This window comes from Hyla sarda, chromosome 3, assembly GCF_029499605.1.
Source record: "Hyla sarda isolate aHylSar1 chromosome 3, aHylSar1.hap1, whole genome shotgun sequence".
NCBI classification, from domain to species: domain Eukaryota; kingdom Metazoa; phylum Chordata; class Amphibia; order Anura; family Hylidae; genus Hyla; species Hyla sarda.
In genome coordinates this window covers 214,728,480-214,748,593 of record NC_079191.1, presented here as the reverse complement: position 1 = coordinate 214,748,593, position 20,114 = coordinate 214,728,480, and the positions used below count along the sequence as shown (strand labels likewise).

At 40.1% G+C, this 20,114-nt stretch overlaps 1 protein-coding gene across 14 annotated transcripts in view; it reads left to right on the top strand.

The window, feature by feature from the left end:
• GJB7 (gap junction protein beta 7) overlaps positions 1-14,021 on the top strand; it is a 66,687-nt gene extending 52,666 nt beyond the window's left edge. For all 14 annotated transcript variants that reach the window (XM_056566051.1, XM_056566049.1, XM_056566057.1 and 11 more), the window contains one exon: positions 12,664-14,021. In XM_056566051.1, coding sequence (XP_056422026.1) covers positions 12,684-13,442 — 759 coding nt within the window. In that variant the 5' untranslated portion in view covers positions 12,664-12,683 and the 3' untranslated portion in view covers positions 13,443-14,021. The remainder of the gene's footprint in view (positions 1-12,663) is intronic.
• Positions 14,022-20,114: the final 6,093 nt, after the last annotated feature.

The window sequence follows — 20,114 nt, the reverse complement described above, 5'->3', positions numbered from 1 at the left end:
CCATTTTTGCGATACATGCTACCTTTCGATTATTGTTATTTCATGTTTTGGACCAAAATGAGTGATTGTCGTGTTGGGGTGTGTGTGTAGGGTATGTGGTTGGGGTGGGGTTAACACTGCAGAGACCAGCGCCATTTTAGCTGTGGCAGGATCCTGGCTGTGATTGACAGCTGGGTTCCACCGGCGATCTCCTGAAACACGTTACATAGAACAGAAGATCTCTAGGACATATGCATACATCCTATAGCAGGAAGGGGTTAATCAAAATTTTATCGCATTCACTCAGATCCTTACACTTGCCAAGTTTTCCTGCTTCCAACATATCTATGTATTTCAAGAACTGCCTAATATATCCCTCCTCTTGAGGTGCCATTGTTAACTAATAATCAGTTAGGTCTTAATATTATGGCTGATCAATGTGTATTCTTAATGCAAACAACAAAAACATTTCTGCCAGCTAGACCAGCCATTTGAAGAACCCTAAACTTTACATATTTTAGCTCCAAGAACTGTTCCATTATGTCAGAGGCATCAACATTTGAATAAAATTTCCATGCTCCAGCATCTCCATAGAAAATGTATACCACATCCACCTGATATGACAGCAAAATCAGTGGAAGCGAGTAGGTCTGTGTTTGTGAGAAAACATTTTGGTCTCCGATAAATCACATTTTAATATTTGGACAGCTGGTCTAAGGCTTTTTATATGTATTTCCATATATATATATATATATATATATATATATATATATATATATATTTATTGTAAGATAGTAACAGGAATGGTGGTTGGGATTACCCCAAGGTGCATAATATATGTAGCTTCCAGGTTTCAGAAAGCACATATCTCATCCACGAAAAGCTAGGTGAGATATGAGAAATTCATGAGTAGTTGAAGTCCCTAGCAGTTCATAGGTGCTAAGAGACTTTGGTCTAGTCTGTTTTCTGGCCTAAATTTTATGGAATGACATGCAGGTTGGTAGTGGGGCTCATCTTTCCCCTCCTGGCCAGCCCAGGTTTCTTGTTTGGCTCAAATCAGCACTGGTGCTGAAGAGCACTTGTTACTGGGTTTTAAAAAAATGTGTAAATCAGTCTGCAAGAAAAGCTGTGAGGAAACTGGAACTCTGATGGGAGTAAGAATCCTGAAGTCTGCTAGTATCTGTGGGACACTGAGTAAGGCTGGGTCCACACTACGTTTTGTCCCATACGGGAGCGCATACGGCAGGAGGGAGCTAAAACCTCGCTCTCCCGTATGTGACCGTATGCGCTCCCGTATGCCATTCACTTCAATGAGCCGACCGGAGTGAAACGTTCGGTCCGGTCGGCTCATTTTTGCGCCGTATGCGCTTTTACAACCGGACCTAAAACCGTGGTTGACCACGGTTTTAGGTCCGGTTGTAAAAGCGCATACGGCGCAAAAATGAGCCGACCGGACCGAACGTTTCACTCCGGTCGGCTCATTGAAGTGAATGACATACGGGAGCGCATACGGTCACATACGGGAGCGCGAGGTTTTAGCTCCCTCCTGCCGTATGCGCTCCCGTATGGGACAAAACGTAGTGTGGACCCAGCCTTACACAGCGTGAGGTTTACTGTTTGGTTGGGTGACTGGTAGCACTGCAGCTGTATAGTTAGGGAACAGATTGTTAGTTAATGTTTATTAACATGATTTATTTTGTATATATATGTGCCTTAAGGTGAAGGCTTTATTTTTGTTTTGTGTGAAAATAAAGACAGGAAAAGTCCTGTTTAACCCCTTAAGGACGGAGCGTTTTTCCGTTTTTGCACTTTTGTTTTTCCTCTTTACCTTTTAAAAATCATAACCCTTTCAATTTTCCACCTAAAAATCCATATGATGGCTTATTTTTTGCGCCACCAATTCTTCTTCGTAATGACAGTCATTTTACCCAAAAATCGACGCCAAAACAAACAAAAAAAAAACCTTATCTTTATTCTGTAGGTCCATACGATTAAAGTGATACCCTCCGTATATAGTTTTGATTTTGTCGTACTTCTGGAAAAAATATAACTACATGCAAGAAAATTAATACATTTAAAAATGTCCTCTTCTGACCCTTATGACTTTTTTATTTTTCCGCATACGAGATGTATAAGGGCTCATTGTTTGCACCGTGATCTGAAGTTTTTATCGGTACCATTTTTGTTTTGATCTGACTTTTTGATCTCTTTTTATAAAAAGTGACCAAAAACACACCATTGACCGTGCGGTTTAATTAATGATATATTTTTAGTTTAGACATTTACGCACGCGGTGGTCCCGATCAGTCTGACTGAGCAGCCGGGAATGTTTTTTTTTAAAACTTTATAAGTCATGGAAATGCTAGGCTAAAAAGAAATTAGCAGGTTTAGATATATTTTAAAGGGGTTCTCCGGTGCTTAGACATCTTATCCCCTATCCAAAGGATAGGGAATAAGATGCCTGATCGCGGGAGTCCCGCCGCTGGGGACCCCCGTGATCTTGCACGCTCCGCCACTCAATGCAAGCCTATGGGAGGGGGCTTGATAGCTGTTTCGCCCCCTCCCATAGGCTTGCATTGAGGGGCGGAGCCTGACGTCACACAGGGGCGGAGGCGTGACATCACACACTGTCGCACTGTGGTCGCTGGTAATCAGACCCGGAGCGAACACGCTCCGGGGACTGATTACAAACGGGGTGCCGCGTGCATGATCCCTGGGGTCCCCAGCGGCGGGACTCCCGCGATCAGGCATCTTATCCCCTATCCTTTGGATAGGGGATAAGATGTCTAAGCACTGGAGAACCCCTTTAAAAAGGAACATTTTGCAGGTTTGTATGCACAGACTACATTATTGACCTATAGGCATTTAGTATGCCACTATATTGTGCCTCAGTGTGGCACTGTATTTTCCTCTAGAAGCTATAAATACCTAAATAATGCAATGTTCAATAACACAATATAGAAATGGAGACACACTGCAGTGTGTCTATGCAGGCTATGGGAAATTCATTATTAATATACAACTTGGATCCATAGTAAGCAAGTCCAAGTTGTGTAAACCAGCTCACCCCCTCGTCCTGCAGCCGCACGGACAGGTGTGGATTCACCATAATTGCACTATGCAAAAAATAAAAAATGTCCAGCGCTGTTAAAGGAGTAGTCCAGTGGTGACCCAGTGGTGAACAACTTATCCCCTATCCTAAGGATAGGGGATGAGTTGCAGATCGCAGGGGGTCCGACCGCTGGGGCCCCCTGCGATCTCCTGTACGGGGCCCCCGACAGCCCGCGGGAAGGGGGCGTGTCAACCTCCGCACGAAGCGGCGGCCGACACGCCCCCTCAATACAACTCTATGGCAGAGCCGAAGCGCTGCCTTCGGCAATCTCCGGCTCTGCCATAGAGATGTATTGAGGGGGCGTGTCAGTCGCCGCTTCGTGCGGGGGTCGACACCCGCTATCTGGCCGGAGAGCCGGGGCCCCGTACAGAGAGATCGTAGGGGGCCCCAGCGGTCGGACCCCCGCGATCTCAAACTTATCCCCTATCCTTAGGAAAAGGGGATACGTTTTTCACCACTGGACTACCCCTTTAACTTCTTTGAGAACGATGCTTATTTATTGTATAAAAACTCACAAGGTACAGAAGATCAAATGGAAGTGACGAGTTTCGGTCCTTCTATCAAACCTTAGTCATATATGTTGTGTGAACATAACCAAATCCTTTTATAAGGAAAGGGAGGGTTGAGCATCACAGCACAGAGCACCACACTCAGTAAGAGGGAGGGCAGGAATACCAAAGCAAAAATCCCATCTCAGAGTGTGAACACTGCCCTAAACAATAGTATAGTATAATACATACAATAGTATAGTATAATACATACAACCCCTCCTAGGGGGTTATGAATTAAGATATTCCCCTCCACTATCTTTTCTGAGCAGTTTCAGAAGGAATGGGGCATTTTGCTGGCTAAGTCCTCCCTTCGTTCTATGCAGTTAGATTATATGAAGAGGAGGCACTATAACAGGTCAATACAAAAATTACTAACCTACAGGCAAATCTTGTGCAATATGAACAGCATCCCTTCTTTCTGGAATATGATAAAAAAATCACTGAGAATCTGGCCAAACTAGAGGAACCTATCACCGAATAAAAACATAATAAATAACTATGAGATCTACAGGACAATAAAATGAACTCTGTGTTTCAGTGGCCAGATAGGGATAATAACATTACACCTAGATCTATATTGAAAAAGAATCGGGGCCGCATCTACAAAAAGAAATCTAAGAAAAATATGAAAGTCAGTTTCCCCTCACTGGAGAGTGAATCAATGGAATCTGTGCCGGAGCTGACGGATCATTCTACTCAACCCGATCCATCTGTCCCCAGTGCCGTTTTTTCACCATTACCAGACAATCCCAGCATGAGGTCTCCTGCCACCCATCCAAAAAAAACGCCGGGCGGGGAGAAGACATCGATCCCGCAACCTGCAATACACAGTGGAATCGGGGGAACTAACTGTTCCTATCTTTGTCTACAAAGACTTTTTCCCCAGGATCAGTTGGACATTTTCTCTTTCTCTCCTTCATGTCATTTTGATTTAGTCCTCACTTTATTGGATGTTTAGGTTCGTCTGCAATATAACTATTAAGAAACATTTTGATATATGTAAAAGTATTAACAATCTTTGTGTACAGTCCAATTTGTCTTTAACTTCACTTGTTTTTTCAATAGGAAGAGGGTCATGTGACACATCAACCTTATTGGGAATTTCACAAGAAAAACAATGATGTGCTTGGTTTTAACGTAAATAACTCATGAAAGAATAAAGTTACAAGTTTCTGACCACTTATAAATGTGTTCAATGTGCTTCCCATTGTGTTGGATTGTCAATGCAACCCTCTTCTCCCACTCTTCACACACTGATAGCAACACCGCGGGAGAAATGCTAGCACAGGCTTCCAGTATCCGTAGTTTCAGGTGCTGCACATCTCGTATCTTCACAGCATAGACCATTGCCTTCAGATGACCCCAAAGATAAAAGTCTAAGGGGGTCAGATTGGGAGACCTTGGGGGCCATTCAACTGGCCCATGACGACCAATCCACTTTCCAGGAAACTGTTCATCTAGGAATGCTCGGACCTGACACCCATAATGTGGTGGTGCACCATCTTGCTGGAAAAACTCAGGGAACGTGCCAGCTTCAGTGCATAAAGAAGGAAACACATCATCATGTAGCAATTTCACATATCCAGTGGCCTTAAGGTTTCCATTGATGAAGAATGGCCCCACTATCTTTGTACACCATATACCACACCATACCATCAATTTTTGTGTTCCAACAGTCTTGGAGGGATCTATCCAAAGTGGGTTAGTGTCAGACCAATAGCGGTGGTTTTGTTTGTTAACTTCACCATTCACATAAAAGTTTGCCTCATCACTGAACAAGATCTTCTGCGTAAACTGAGGGTCCTGTTCCAATTTTTGTTTTGCCCATTCTGTAGCACCTGGAACTACGGATACTGGAAGCCTGTGCTAGCATTTCTCCTGTGGTGTTGCTATCAGTGTGTGAAGAGTGGGAGAAGAGGGTTGCCTTGACAATCCAACACAATGGGCAGCTCATAGAACACATTTTATAAGTGGTCAGAAACTTGTAAATAACTCATGAAAGAATAAAGTTACGTTAAAACCAAGCACATCATTTTTTTCTTGTGAAATTGCCAATAAGGTTGATGTGTCACATGACCCTCTTTCTATTGAAAAAACAAAAGTTGGATTCAAAATGGCCGACTTCAAAATGGCCGCCACAGTCACCACCCATCTTGAAAAGTTTCCCCCCTCACATATACTAATGTGCCACAAACAGGAAGTTAATATCACCAACCATTCCCATTTTATTAAGGTGTATCCATATAAATTGCCCACCCCGTACATCTGGTTTCATGTTTCAGGAATTAATGGCTAGCTCAGAACTTCAGGAGCTTTATAATAGGGAAACTGTTGCCGATATTCATGATTTCATACGCTAGTTTTTACCCTATTGCTTCTCGCACGCCTATCCTGGACCAGTTCTAGGATGTGGTAGAACGAGAACTTGTTATGTTTTCTCATATTTTATCTAATATGAAAAATAACATAACTGTTAAACAGAGGAAAGCTTTAAGGGAACTAGAGGATTTGGATGACATTATAATTCGTCAAGCAGACAAGGGTGGCGCAGTGGTCACTCCCGACAGGGGCCTATATTATAAGCTAAATATGTTATTATTACAGGATACGGACACATATAGACCTTTGCAGAGAGACCCCACCAATATCTACAAACAGGAACTTGTGTACCTTGTGGGGCTTGGAGCAGAGAGTGGATTTATATCTAAACAAAAAACAAGCGGAATATATTATCATTGATGGTCCTATAGTACCTATATTCCACTCTCTGCCCAAAGTCCACAAGGATTCCTTCCCCCCTCCATTAAGGCCTATAGTAGCTGGCATTTCCTCGTTGAATGAGAGAATATGTACATGGGTAGATGCTATGTTACAACCATAGGTTCCCCACATTCCAGGCTACCTAAAGGATACCAAACATGTTCATGTTTTGAATATGATGGACAAAATACAGTGGCGGGAACAATATACATGGGTTACAGCAGATGTCACCTCACTTTATTCAATGATCCCTCATAATTTGGTAATTCAAGCACTGTCTTGGTTTCTTAGTACTTACTCGTGGTATTCTGAGGGATTACGGGAGTACATTCTTATGGTGACGGAATTTCTTCTTAGTCACAATTTTTTTATGGTCAACAATGAATTTGTTTTTTACAGATCGCCTGTGATTCTATGGGGGCGAGGTTCTCCCCCTCTCTCGCTAACATCTATATGTGTTGGTGGGAGAGGAGAACTCTCTTCTCCCCCCTTAATCCTTTTCTGTCTGACATTGTCTGGTATGGCCGCTATATCGATGACCTCCTGTTCATTTGGGGGTCCGATGTAGTAGTCATCCAGAACTTCTCACTATCTCAATCAGAACACACTGAATTTAAAATTTTCAACTACATATTTTTCTGATGAGGTTTCTATTTTGGACTTACGTCTCCGGGGTGACAATATAAAGCAATCTGTGATTACTTCCACATTCAGGAAAAAGACTGCTGTTAATTCTATACTACACACCACCCCGCTCATGTTGTCTGAAACCTCCCATGTGGAGAGATGATTCGAGCCTGCAGAAATTGCTCCTTGGATGGAGATTTTCTGCAAGAAGCCAATGACATCAGCACCCAATTGTCTAATAGGGGCTATTCCCAGTGGAGCATTGTCCATGCCAAAAATATGGCACTTGGCAAGAATCGTTCCTGTCTTATTCAATCACCATCACATAAATAAAAGAGCAGGGTTATTAATACCAACAATTCATCTCCTATCACCTTCTTAACTCAGTACAGCAATGAATATAATCAAGTGTGCAAAATTATACATAAATACGTGCCTTTAATAACCTCAGACCCATTGTACAAAAATGTTTTTAAACATGGTTATCGTTGCATTTCCAGAAGAGCCCAGTCTATTTTCCAATCACAAAAATATAAAACCTTCTCTGCTTAATTATTTTGGTTCATATAAATGTGGACATAAAAAATGCATCTGCTGTGGGGTCATGTTAAATACTACATCTGTTACATCCTGCACTAATCAAGAAGTATTTCAAATCAAACTATTCATAAACTGCAATACATCATATGTAAGATACACAGGTGCACGATTGCACAGGTGCTCTGTGCTGTGATGCTCAACCCTCCCTCTCCCTATAAAAGGATTTGGTTGTGTTCACACAACATGTATGACTAAGGCTTGCTAGACGGGCCAAAAACACGTCACTTCCATTTGATCTGCTGTAAGTTGTGCGTTTTTTATACAATAAAGGAGCATTGTTCTCAAAGAAGTTTGCAGTGCTGGACATCTATGATACAACCATGTGCATAAGGGCGTACACCAATTTAGATTGATAGTGGCTAAAATTTGTGTGCATAATCAAACCATTATTAACCCCTTAACAACAATGGACGTAAATGTACGTCATGGTGACGTGGTACTTAGCGCACCATGACGTACAGTTACGCGCCGACATGATCGTCATGCCCGGCAGGTCATGGCTGATATCAGCAGCCAGGGACCCGCCGGTAATGGAGGACATCCGCGATTGCGCGGATGTCCGCCATTAACCCCTCCGATGCCGTGATCAATACAGATCACGGCATATGCGGCATTGCGGAAGTTTGAATGGATGATCGGATCGCCCGCAGTGCTGCCGCGGGGATCCGATCATCCAGCATGGTGGCCAGAGGTCCCCTCACCTGGCTCCGGCCATCTCCGGGGGTCTTCTGCTCTGGTCTGAGATCGAGCAGACAAGAGCAGAAGATCACCGATAATACTGAGCAGTGCTGTGTCCTATGCATAGCACTGCACAGTATTAGCAATCAAATGATTGCAATGAATAGTCCCCTATGGGGACATAAAAAGTGTAAAAAAAAATGTAAAAAAATTTGAAAAATCCCCTCCCCCAATAAAAAGTAAAACGTCTGTTTTTCCCCATTTTACCCCCCAAAAAGTGTAAAAAAATAATTATACTTTTATGCATGCGGCGATACCAAATATGTGTATTAAACTATTAAAATATATTGTTAATTATCCCATACGGTGAACGGCGTAAACGTAAAAAAATAAAAAAAAGTCCAAAATTGCTGCTTTTTTGTCACATTTTATGCCAAAAAAATGAATAAAAAATGAATCAAAAGTAAAACCTAAGCAAAAGTGGTACTGATAAAAACTACAGATCATGGCGCAAAAAATGAGCCCTCATATCAGCCCATATACGGAAAAATTAGAAAGTTATAGGTGGTCAAACATACTAATTTTGTCAAAATGGTTTGAGATTTTTTTAAGCGGTACAATTATAGAAAAGCATATAATCATGGGTATTATTTTAATCGTATTGACCCACAGAATAAAGAAAACATGTCATTTTTACCGGAAAGTGTACAGCGTGAAAACAAAACTTTCCAAAATTTGCAAAATTGCGGTCTTCTTTTCAATTTTTCCACATAAATAATATTAGTTTGGTTGCGCCGTACATTTTATGGTAAAATAATTGATGTCATTACAAAGTACAATTGGTGACGCAAAAAACAAGCCCTCATATGGGTCTGTGGATGGAAATATAAGAGAGTTATGATTTTTAGAAGGCGAGGAGGAAAAAACGAAAATGCAAAAATAAAATTGGTCTGGTCCTTAAGGCCAAAATGGGCTTGGTCCTTAAGGGGTTAAAGAGGTATTCCATGGTTTTTCTTCTCAGCCTTTGAGTCCATGATGCCAAGGTATAATGCTGTGTAATATGCTTCTATTTCCTTTGTGTGCCACTTTGTACCAAATTTATGCATGGAACCCACACTCTAAAGTGTTATTGTGAACTTTTTTTTTTTTTTACTATTGTCTCTGAACCTTCCAAGCATGTGGCCAGAGACAATATATCATAAGTCAAATTGTCTCCGGGGTAGCTAGGCTATGCTGCAGTACATGGGCAGATATCATTACTATGGTAAATTCTTTCCACCCTAGAGACCATGTATAACATAGTCACATAGTTCATAAGGTTAAAAAAAACACCAGAATCCATCAAATTCAACCTATAACCCCAATGAGTCCCTACTGAGTTGATCCAGAGGAAGGCAAAACACCTCTGGACCTCATCTTAGAGGTAAAACTCCAAATATGGCAGTCAGAATAAATCCCTGGATCAACCTTCTGTCCCTATAAATCTAGAATCCATAACCTGAAATGTTATTATTCTCCAAAAATGCATCAAGGCCCCTTTTGAAGTTTTTTAAAGAGTTCACCATGACCACCTCCTCTGGGAGAGAGTTCCATAGTCTCACTGCTCTTACAGTAAAGAACCCCCTCCTGTGCTGGTGTAGAAACCTTCTTTCCTCTAAACGTAGAGGATGCCCTCTTGTTAAAGATATAGTCCTAGGTATAAATAGATCATGGGAGAGATCTCTGTACGGTCCCCTGATATATTTATACATAGCTATTAGGTCTCCCCTAAGCCTCCTTTTTTCTAAACTAAATAACCCTAATTCAGATAATCTTTCTGGGTACTGTAGTCCTCCTGTTCCCCGTATTACCCAGGTTGCCCGTATTTGAACCCTCTCCAGCTCCACTATATCTTTCTTGTACACTGGTGCCCAGTACTGTACACAGTATTCTAAGTGTGGTCTGACTAGTGATTTGTACAGCGGTAGAATTATTTCCTTGTTGTGGGCATCTATGCTACTATTGATGTACCCCATGATTTTATTTGCCTTGGCAGCAGCTGCCCGACACTGGTCACTACAGTTAAACATACTATTAACCCCTTAAGGACGCAGGACGTAAATGTACGTCCTGGTGAGGTGGTACTTAATGCACCAGGACGTACATTTACGTCCTAAGCATAACCGCGGGCATCGGAGCGATGCCCGTGTCATGTGCGGCTGATCCCGGCTGCTGATCGCAGCCAGGGACCTGCCGGCAATGGCCGACACCCACGATCTCGCGGGCGTCTGCCATTAACCCCTCAGGTGCCGGGATCAATACAGATCCCGGCATCTGCGGCAGTTCGCGATTTAAATGAACGATCGGATCGCCCGCAGCGCTGCTGCGGGGATCCGATCATTCATAACGCCGCACGGAGGTCCCCTCTCCTTCCTCCGTGCGGCTCCCGGCGTCTCCTGCTCTGGTCTGTGATCGAGCAGACCAGAGCAGGAGATGACCGATAATACTGATCTGTTCTATGTCCTATACATAGAACAGATCAGTATTAGCAATCATGGTATTGCTATGAATAGTCCCCTATGGGGACTATTCAAGTGTAAAAAAAAATGTAAAAAAATGTAAAAGTAAAAGTAAAAAAAAAGTGAAAAATCCCCTCCCCCAATAAAAAAGTAAAACGTCCGTTTTTTTCTATTTTACCCCCAAAAAGCGTAAAAAACATTTTTTATAGACATATTTGGTATCGCCGCGTGCGTAAATGTCCGAACTATTAAAATAAAATGTTAATGATCCCGTACGGTGAACGGCGTGAACGAAAAAAAATAAAAAAAAGTCCAAAATTCCTACTTTTTTTAATACATTTTATTAAAAAAAAAATTATAAAAAATGTATTAAAAGTTTTTTATATGCAAATGTGGTATCAAAAAAAAGTACAGATCATGGCGCAAAAAATGAGCCCCCATACTGCCACTTATACGGAAAAATAAAAAAGTTAGAGGTCATCAAAATAAAGGTATTATAAACGTACTAATTTGGTTAAAAAGTTTGTGATTTTTTTTTAAGCGCAACAATAATATAAAAGTATGTAATAATGGGTATCATTTTAATCGTATTGACCCTCAGAATAAAGAACACATGTCATTTTTACCATAAATTGTACGGCCTGAAAACAAAACCTTCCAAAATTAGCAAAATTGCGTTTTACGTTTTAATTTCCCCACAAAAATAGTGTTTTTTGGTTGCGCCATACATTTTATGATATAATGAGTGATGTCATTACAAAGGACAACTGGTCGCGCAAAAAACAAGCCCTCATACTAGTCTGTGGATGAAAATATAAAAGAGTTATGATTTTTAGAAGGCGAGGAGGAAAAAATGAAAACTTAAAAATTAAATTGTCTGAGTCCTTAAGGCCAAAATGGGCTGAGTCCTTAAGGGGTTAACTAAAACCCCTAAGTCCTTTTCCATGTCAGTCGTCCCAAGTGTTCTCCCATTTAATACCGAAATCCAGCCTAGATTTTTCTTCCCCATGTGCATTACCTTACATTTATCAGTGTTGAACCTTATCTGCCACTTCACAGCCCAAACCTCCAACCTATCCAGATCCATTTGTAACAGTGCACTGTCCTCTATAGTGTTTACCGCTTTACAAAGTTTTGTATCATCTGCAAAGATTGCTACTTTATTATTATTAAATAAATTGAATAGAACAGGACCCAAGACTGACCCCTGTGGTACCCCACTAGTAACAGTCACCCAATCAGAATAAGTACCATTGATAACCACCCTCTGTTTCTTATCACTGAGCCAGTTACTTACCCACTTACACACATTATCCCCCAGCCCAATCCTTCTCATTTTATGCACCAATCTTTTATGTGGCAATGTATCAAATGCTTCGGAAAAATCTAAATATACAACATCCAGTGATTCCCCCTGGTCCAGTCTGGAGCTCACCTCCTCATAAAAGCTGATCAGGTTAGTTTGACTGGACCAATCCCTCATGTGACTTATTACATATTGTTTCTGGCCATATGGAATGCTGGAAAAAGGTCAGAAATAACAGTAAAATAAAAGGATTTGTACTGCAGCACATCTGGGTGTGAGTCCTGTGTATAAAAATGGGATAAAGTAGCGTACAGCAGTAAAAGAAGCATATAACACAGTTACATAACTTGGCATCATGGGCTTGAAGAAAAAAAAATCCTGGAATGTCTCCTAAAGCATAGAAAATAGAGAGATAGATAAAGTACAGATAAAATGTGTAACAAAGTTTCTAGTAGCCAGTGCACGCTAAATCCTAAAACTTTTTTCTTTATATAACTATAATGATAAGCATTTATGTATCCAACTATAACTATAAAATATTTTTTTTCACAGACCACTTTCCCTACACAGACATGAGCTGGTCTTTTCTGCGAGACATTTTAAGTGGTGTTAACAAATATTCAACTGGTATTGGAAGAATCTGGTTGTCCGTGGTCTTTATATTTCGGCTCTTAGTATATGTTGTTGCCGCAGAAAATGTTTGGAAAGATGAACAGAAGGAGTTTGAGTGCAACATCAAACAACCAGGGTGTGAAAATGTCTGCTTTGATCACTTCTTCCCTATTTCTCAAGTTCGACTATGGGCTCTACAGCTGATAATGGTGTCAACACCTTCTCTTCTTGTGGTTCTTCATGTGGCCTATCGTGAAAGTCGAGAGAAGCGACACAACAAAAAGCTATACGAAAACACTGGAAGCATGGATGGTGGTCTGTTTTGTACATATGTTATTAGCCTCTTATTTAAAACCGTGTTTGAGTTTGGTTTTCTTATACTCTTTTACAAATTATATGGTGGATTCAGTGTTCCAAGACTAGTAAAGTGTGAAATTGATCCTTGCCCGAACCTTGTAGATTGCTATATCTCTAAGCCTACAGAAAAGAAGATTTTCCTGTGCTTTGTAGTTATTACATCAGCACTTTGTATCATACTCAACCTCTGTGAACTGGTGTACCTAGTCTCCAAATATTTTTCTAGATGTTTTCTAAAACAGTATGCAGGAAAACTGAACTCAGCAGAGTGTGGCTGTAAGAACCAACATCAGAGCCTGGGTCAGGATCTTACATTACAACAATCCAATAGCAATTCTATTGAATACACTGCAAACTCTTAAGGGGACATAACATTTTCTACATGAAGTTTATTTTATTTTATAAATGGCACAAGTACTGTACTATACACCAATAAGCCATAACATTACAACAACCTGCTAATATCGTGTAGGGCTCAATAAAAAAAAAACACTGACCCATCAAGGCATGGACTTCATCGGACTTTTGAAGTTGTGGTGTGGTATTGAACATCAAGACATTAGCTAATCTTTTATGTCCTGTAACTTTCGAGGTGGTGTCCTTCAGGCATAGGACCTGTTTCTCACACATCCTAAAGAAGCTTGATTGGATTACAAGAAAAAACCCATCTTGAACTCTTGAAATAAGTGGCTGAAATAAGAAGTGGCTGAAATAAGCCACTGTTTACAAAGAGTATTAGATAATGAAGGGGTGTAAATAGTGTGCAATGTTGTTTAGGTAGGTGGGGCATGTCAGCATAACTCCACATGAATGTCAGTACTCAAGCTTTAACAGCAAAACATTGCCCAAAGCATTACACTTTCTTTGTGAACTTGCCTGCCTCCCGTATTTCATCACAGGGCCATCTCTTTCCAAGTTAAAACATTGCTTTCTAAATCAACTGGTGCTAAAAAGTTAAACAGATTTGTAAACTACTTCTATTTAAAAATCTTAATCCTTCCAGTACTTATCAGCTGCTGTATGCTCCACAGGAATTTCCTTTCTGTCTGACCACATTGCTCTCTGCTGACACCTCTTCCCATGTCAGGAACTGTCCAGAGCAGGAGAGGTTTGCTATGGGGATTTGCTTCTACTCTGGACAGTTCCTAAAATGGACAGAGGTGTCAGCAGAGAGTATTGTGGTCAGACAGAAAGGAAATTCAAAAAGAAAAGAACTTCCTGTAGAGCCTACAGCAGCTGAGAAGGGCTGGAAGGATTAATATTTTTAAATAGAAGTAATTTACCAATCTGTTTAACTTTCTGGCACCAGTTCATTTAGAAAATAAAAGTTTTCCAGTAGAGTGCCCCTTTAAGAAAAGCATGCACACCTGGCCATCCCATTCTCTGGGATCAGAGTGGACAGGATAGCCTTCACTCTACATTTGCATCATTGGTATCTGTTGAATTCAGTTGAAGCCAATATCCTTTCATAGACCACATTTGGTAGCTCCTGACCACTGCATACACTCCACAAGATATGCAGTTTGATCTGGCCATCATAATTTGGCTCTTGTGAAAGTCATTAGATCCTTATACTTGACCATGCTTTCTGCTTATACCACCAAACTACTAAATCATAAAGTTTCAATGCAGCACTAAACAAAGAAACAAAAACTAATTTATACACAAAACATAAAGTACAATGAAACAATATAATCTTTATCATCTCATGAAAAGAGAGAAAGGCACCAGTACAGATTGTGGAAAGTACACATAGAAAAGACCCAATAAACAATGGCTCCTAGGGTAAATAAATGTAACATGATAAGAAGATGGAAAGCAAACAAGGAGAGGACCAGCTCACAAATACCATCTGGATGACAAAGGTAATAACTGCAGGACACAACACTGCAAACAAGGAAAAAAAGTAGTATCAGAAATGACAGAAAAACTAAAAAACCCAAATGGGAAGGCAAAATGTAATTGCATGCCATATGTAAGGTCAGGGCCATGCATACCTACCCCAACATACGTTTCACTGTAGGGTGCTTCATCAGGGTCTTTTTTCCTGCTTCCAACATTTAAACTTTCAGAACTGCTTACTTGCTGCCTATTAGATTCCACCCATGACACGTAACTTTGTAATGAAAATTTTAGTTATGTCACCTATTATTAGTTTTATTGTTATGGTTTATTCATATATATTATATTGTCTGGATAAAACATAAGTTATATGTTCTTATCCAGGCTGAAGAATTATTACATTTCACATTTTTGTATTATAATAAAAATTTCCATTAGAACTTGTTTACATGGATATTCTCTGTAACAGCACGTGCATAAAACTTTGTTCTAATAGAAAATAATTTGTGTCCGTTAACATAAAAGTTATATTTGTCTTTGTATTACACCAGGAGTGTCATAGCTTCAGTATGTTGTTGCATTAGAGAGTGTTGTCTTCAATATCCAGGTCTTCTGTATTTTTATACTACAATTTATTTTATATATTTAACCCAATAACGACCATGAATGTCTATGCTCGTCCAATGGCCGTTAACGGGGTATGACGCGGGCTCCCGACTCGAGCCCACGTCATAGCGGCCGGCCCCCAGCTGATTCCTGTAGCTGGGGGGCCGACATTAATAGCCGACATGCGGCAATCGCTGCGGGCGGCTATTAACCCTTTAGATCGCCGCTGTCAAAGCTGACAGCGGCGTCCAAAGGTGCCTGTATCCCATCCATGGTGGTCCCGTGGGGTGGATCACTCCCCCTGCAGCACGATTGTGTGTGTGTGTGTGGGGGGGGGGGCGATCCACTGCTGAGGTAGCCTGAGGGCTTACCTCTCCTGCTGCGGCAGCTCCGGTGCTCAGATTCATAGAGCCTGGCAGGACCAGGCTTTATCAATCGAGCACAGAGCACACAGATAAATGGGATTGTATGGAACCCCAGTGATCTGTATGAGGAATCTAATGATTCCTCCTAAAAGTCCCCTAAGGGGACTAAGAGTGTAAAAAAAAAAAAAAAAAAATTAGTTTAAAAAAAGTTTAAAAACACACACATTAACCCCTTCCTTATTAAAAGTTTAAATCACCCCCCTTTTCCCAAATTCCATATAAAAAATATATAACCATAATAAAAATAAACATATGTGGTATCGCCACGTGTGTAAATGTCCGAACTATAAAAATATATTGTAAATTAAACCACACGGTCAATGGCATACACGCAAAAAAATTCCAAAGTCCAAAATAGCGGATTTTTGGTCACTTTTCATACCATAAAAAAAGGAATAAAAAGCGATTAAAAAGTTTGATCAAAACAAAAATGGTGCCGATTAAAACTTCAGATCACGGCGCAAAAAAATAGCCCTCATACCACCCTGTACGCGGAAAAATAAAGTTATAGGGGTCAGAAGATGACAATTTTAAATGTATTAATTTTCGTGCATGTAGTTATGATTTTTTCCAGAAGTACGACAAAATCAAACCTATATAAGTAAGGTATCATTTTAATGGCATGGACCTACAGAATAAAGATAAAGTGTCCTTTTTACCAAAAAATTTATGGCGTAGAAATGGAAGCCCCCAAAATTTACAAAATGGTGTTTTTTTTTCTTTAATTTTGTTGCACAATTATTTTTTTTCCCATTTCGCCATAGATTTTGGGGTAAAATGACTAATGTCATTACAAAGTAGAATTTGTGGCGCAAAAAATAAGCCCTCATATGGATTTTTAGGTGCAAAATTGAAAGAGTTATGATTTTTAAAAGGTAAGGTCAAAATAAATACATTTGTAATATATAGAAGCTAGCTTTTTGGCTCAGCAAAACACTTCACTATGGCACTTTATTTTTATTTTTTTCATAGTATGTAAAACTAAATTAATCCAAAAGAAACAAAAAAACACACAAAAATACAACAGAAACGGTTATAAGATCTAGATAAACACATTTTTGTGTGTGCTTTTAATAGTGTTTTTTGTTGCCATTGAGCCTTACTCACATGGGTGAGACTGAGCTATTTATTCTCTCATTGATGACACACAAGTAGAAAATAAGAAATAAAATGCTGCATGATATGTAACATAACTTTTTAGTACCAAACCTTGATATAATATTGCAGATTTTTTTCTCTCTTTTACATTTTTGGCTGACCAATCGTATAGCCCATTTACCTTATATTAACAATCTAAATAAATGTTATCTCAGACTGTTTTTTTTTTTTTTTTCACATTTTCGCAGGTCACTCTTCCGAAGTGATCTCAAACAACCACCACCAAAAATGTGAGGTCAGGGCAAAGCAGTGTTCAGGTTAGAGAACAAACAGAAAGAGAGGTAGAATCCTGAGCTATCTCCAAAATAGAAGAACTCCACAATCAAGCCAATTTCCATTTTTGGGATTTTATTTTCTCCTCCTGAGCCTTCTAAAAGGCATCCACAGATCCATATGAGGTCTTGTTTTTTGCAGGGACAAGTTGTATTTTTTTTAATGATACCTTTCATTTTACCATATAATATATGATAAAACATGAAAACAAAACATTTGTGGGATGAAATAAAAAAATAAATAAAAAAGGAATTGTGATTTTTTTTTCCTTTTTACACAGTACACTTTATAATAAAACTGACATTTTATCTTTATTCTGTAAATCACTATGATTACAGTGGTTCCCAGTTTATGTATATTTTGTTTTATTGAACTTTTTGTTTTACTGACTTATGACCAAAAATCAGCAATTCTAAATCTTTAATATCCTCCCCACATGCCTCTATTAAAATATTCCTATACTCAGATCATAAACTTTATTCAAAAGCTCCATTCACTTATGGGAATGGATTTGATCACTTCCTGGTTTCCTCACTGAACTGCGACCTTGCTGTTGCCAGGCAACAAAGCACACCCTTTCCCACAATCCCCTTTGCTAGCATGTGCAGTGGAGACCAACTGCCATTATCTTCAGGAGACAGAAGTTGAACTGAGCATGTGTAGCCACCTTAGTGGGTCAGTCATAACCAAGGAAAAGAGTTATCAAAACAATACAGGCACATGGGGGATTAGTAGGCTTATATTTTCAGTAATGCTTGTATAATTTAAAACTAAACATTTCAACCATACATCAGTTTAGACCTATTTTTCTTAATGGGACAACCCCTTTAAACATAATGTAGAAACTAAGGCCAGAACCAAAGTAAACCTTAAAGAGTACCTGTCACTAAATCTTTTTTAAACTAACTCAGGCTATGTTTCCTTACTACTCCTAACACCCCTCCCACCCTTCGAAAAAACTTCAGAGCTTTAAAAAGCCGTGTATCATACCTTTCTTGTTGCTCTCATAGTTAAATTTCCCAGCAGAAGTGGGTGTTTCCCAGCAGGCATGACATCACTGAAGCCTGATGGGGCACCACTTCCACCCTCACATTGTTGCAGCTCTGTGATGAATAGAAGACCTCAAGCTCTGTGCAGCAGCTTTCAGTCTGTGTATCTTTCAGTGAGGCTTTTTGCAGCTTTAGGTCTGTGCAGCTTTTAGTCTGTGCAGCTTTCAGTGAGGCTTGTTGCAGCTGTCAATCAAGCTTAGTGCAGAGAAACAGTTTCTGAGTGTGGTCTCCTGCCATTACAATTAGACATAAGCGAACTTTTGAAAAATTTGATTCGGACGATTTGCCTTATTTTTTCGAAAAAATTAGTTTTGATCCGAATTTATTTGCAGCTAATATATATTAAAAACAGCTATTTCTGGCCTACAGAGAGCCTCAATAGGGGTATAGAACACTTTGCTGTGTTCTAACATGCATATGGAGTGTGCTGGGGGTAGTGAAATAATACTGTTATTCAGAATAACATGCAGATTACCGGCATCGCTTTTAGAATCACTGCCGCAGAGCACAATGACAGAGCCTGGAGGTGGCATCAGTAGGAGTAGACCATATGGTGGCTGAATGACAGAGTCTGGAGGTTTTGGCAGCATGAGGAGACCATATAGTGGCTGAATGACACAGCGTTGAGGTGTTGGCAGCATGAGAAGACCATATAGTGGCTGGATGACACAACTTGGATGAGGCTGAAGCATGAGGAGACCATATAGTGTCTGAATGGCACAGCCTGGAGTTGACATCAGATGAGGAGACAATAGGGCCTCACAATGTCTAATAATAAAAGATTAATTTTGAAATTGCAATTGAAGATGTATGGTACCTTGTGCTACCATAAACATATATAGGTAATGTCCTAGGCTCAGCAGCATCACTAAACCATGTAGTTACTATACAACACATACAGGAGCGGCAGCAGCATGAATACACAAGAGGGATTCACAACCCCTAACATTTAAAGGTGAATGTTGAAATCTCTATTGAAGATGCATGTTAGCTAGTGCTAACATCCAAAAATGTAATGCTCAAGCCCAGAAGCATCAGTAAGCCAAGTAATTCCTGAAAGAAACAGGAGCAGGCAGCAGCAGTACACCCGAGGGTTTCATAACCCCTTACATTGAAAGATCAAAGTTTAAATTTCTATAAAGCAGGTATTTAGCTTGTGCTAAACATCCAAAAATGTAAGGCCCAAGCCCAGAAGCATCAATAAGCCAAGTAGTTTCTGAAACACACAGTCAGGAACAGGCATCAGCAGTACACCAGAGGGTTTCATAACCCCTTACATTGAAAGATCAATGTTGAAATTTCTATTAAGCATGTATTTAGCTCATGCTACACATCCAAAAATGTAAGATCCAAGCCCAGAAGCATGAGTAAGCCAAGTAATTCCTGAAACACACAGTCAGGAGCAGGCATCAGCAGTACACCCAAGGGTTTCATACCCCTTTACATTGAAAGATCAATGTTGAAATCTGAATTAAGCATTTATGTTAGCTAGTGCTGCCATAACATATATTGAGTTAATATCTCAGCCCCAGCAGCATCAGAAAACGATATATTGGCTGAATGACACAGCCTGGAGGTGGGGAAAGCATAAGGAGCCCATATAGTGTCTGAAATGTACAGTCTGAAGGTGGCTGAAGTATGAGGAGACCATATAGTGGCTGAATGGCACAGCCAGGAGTTG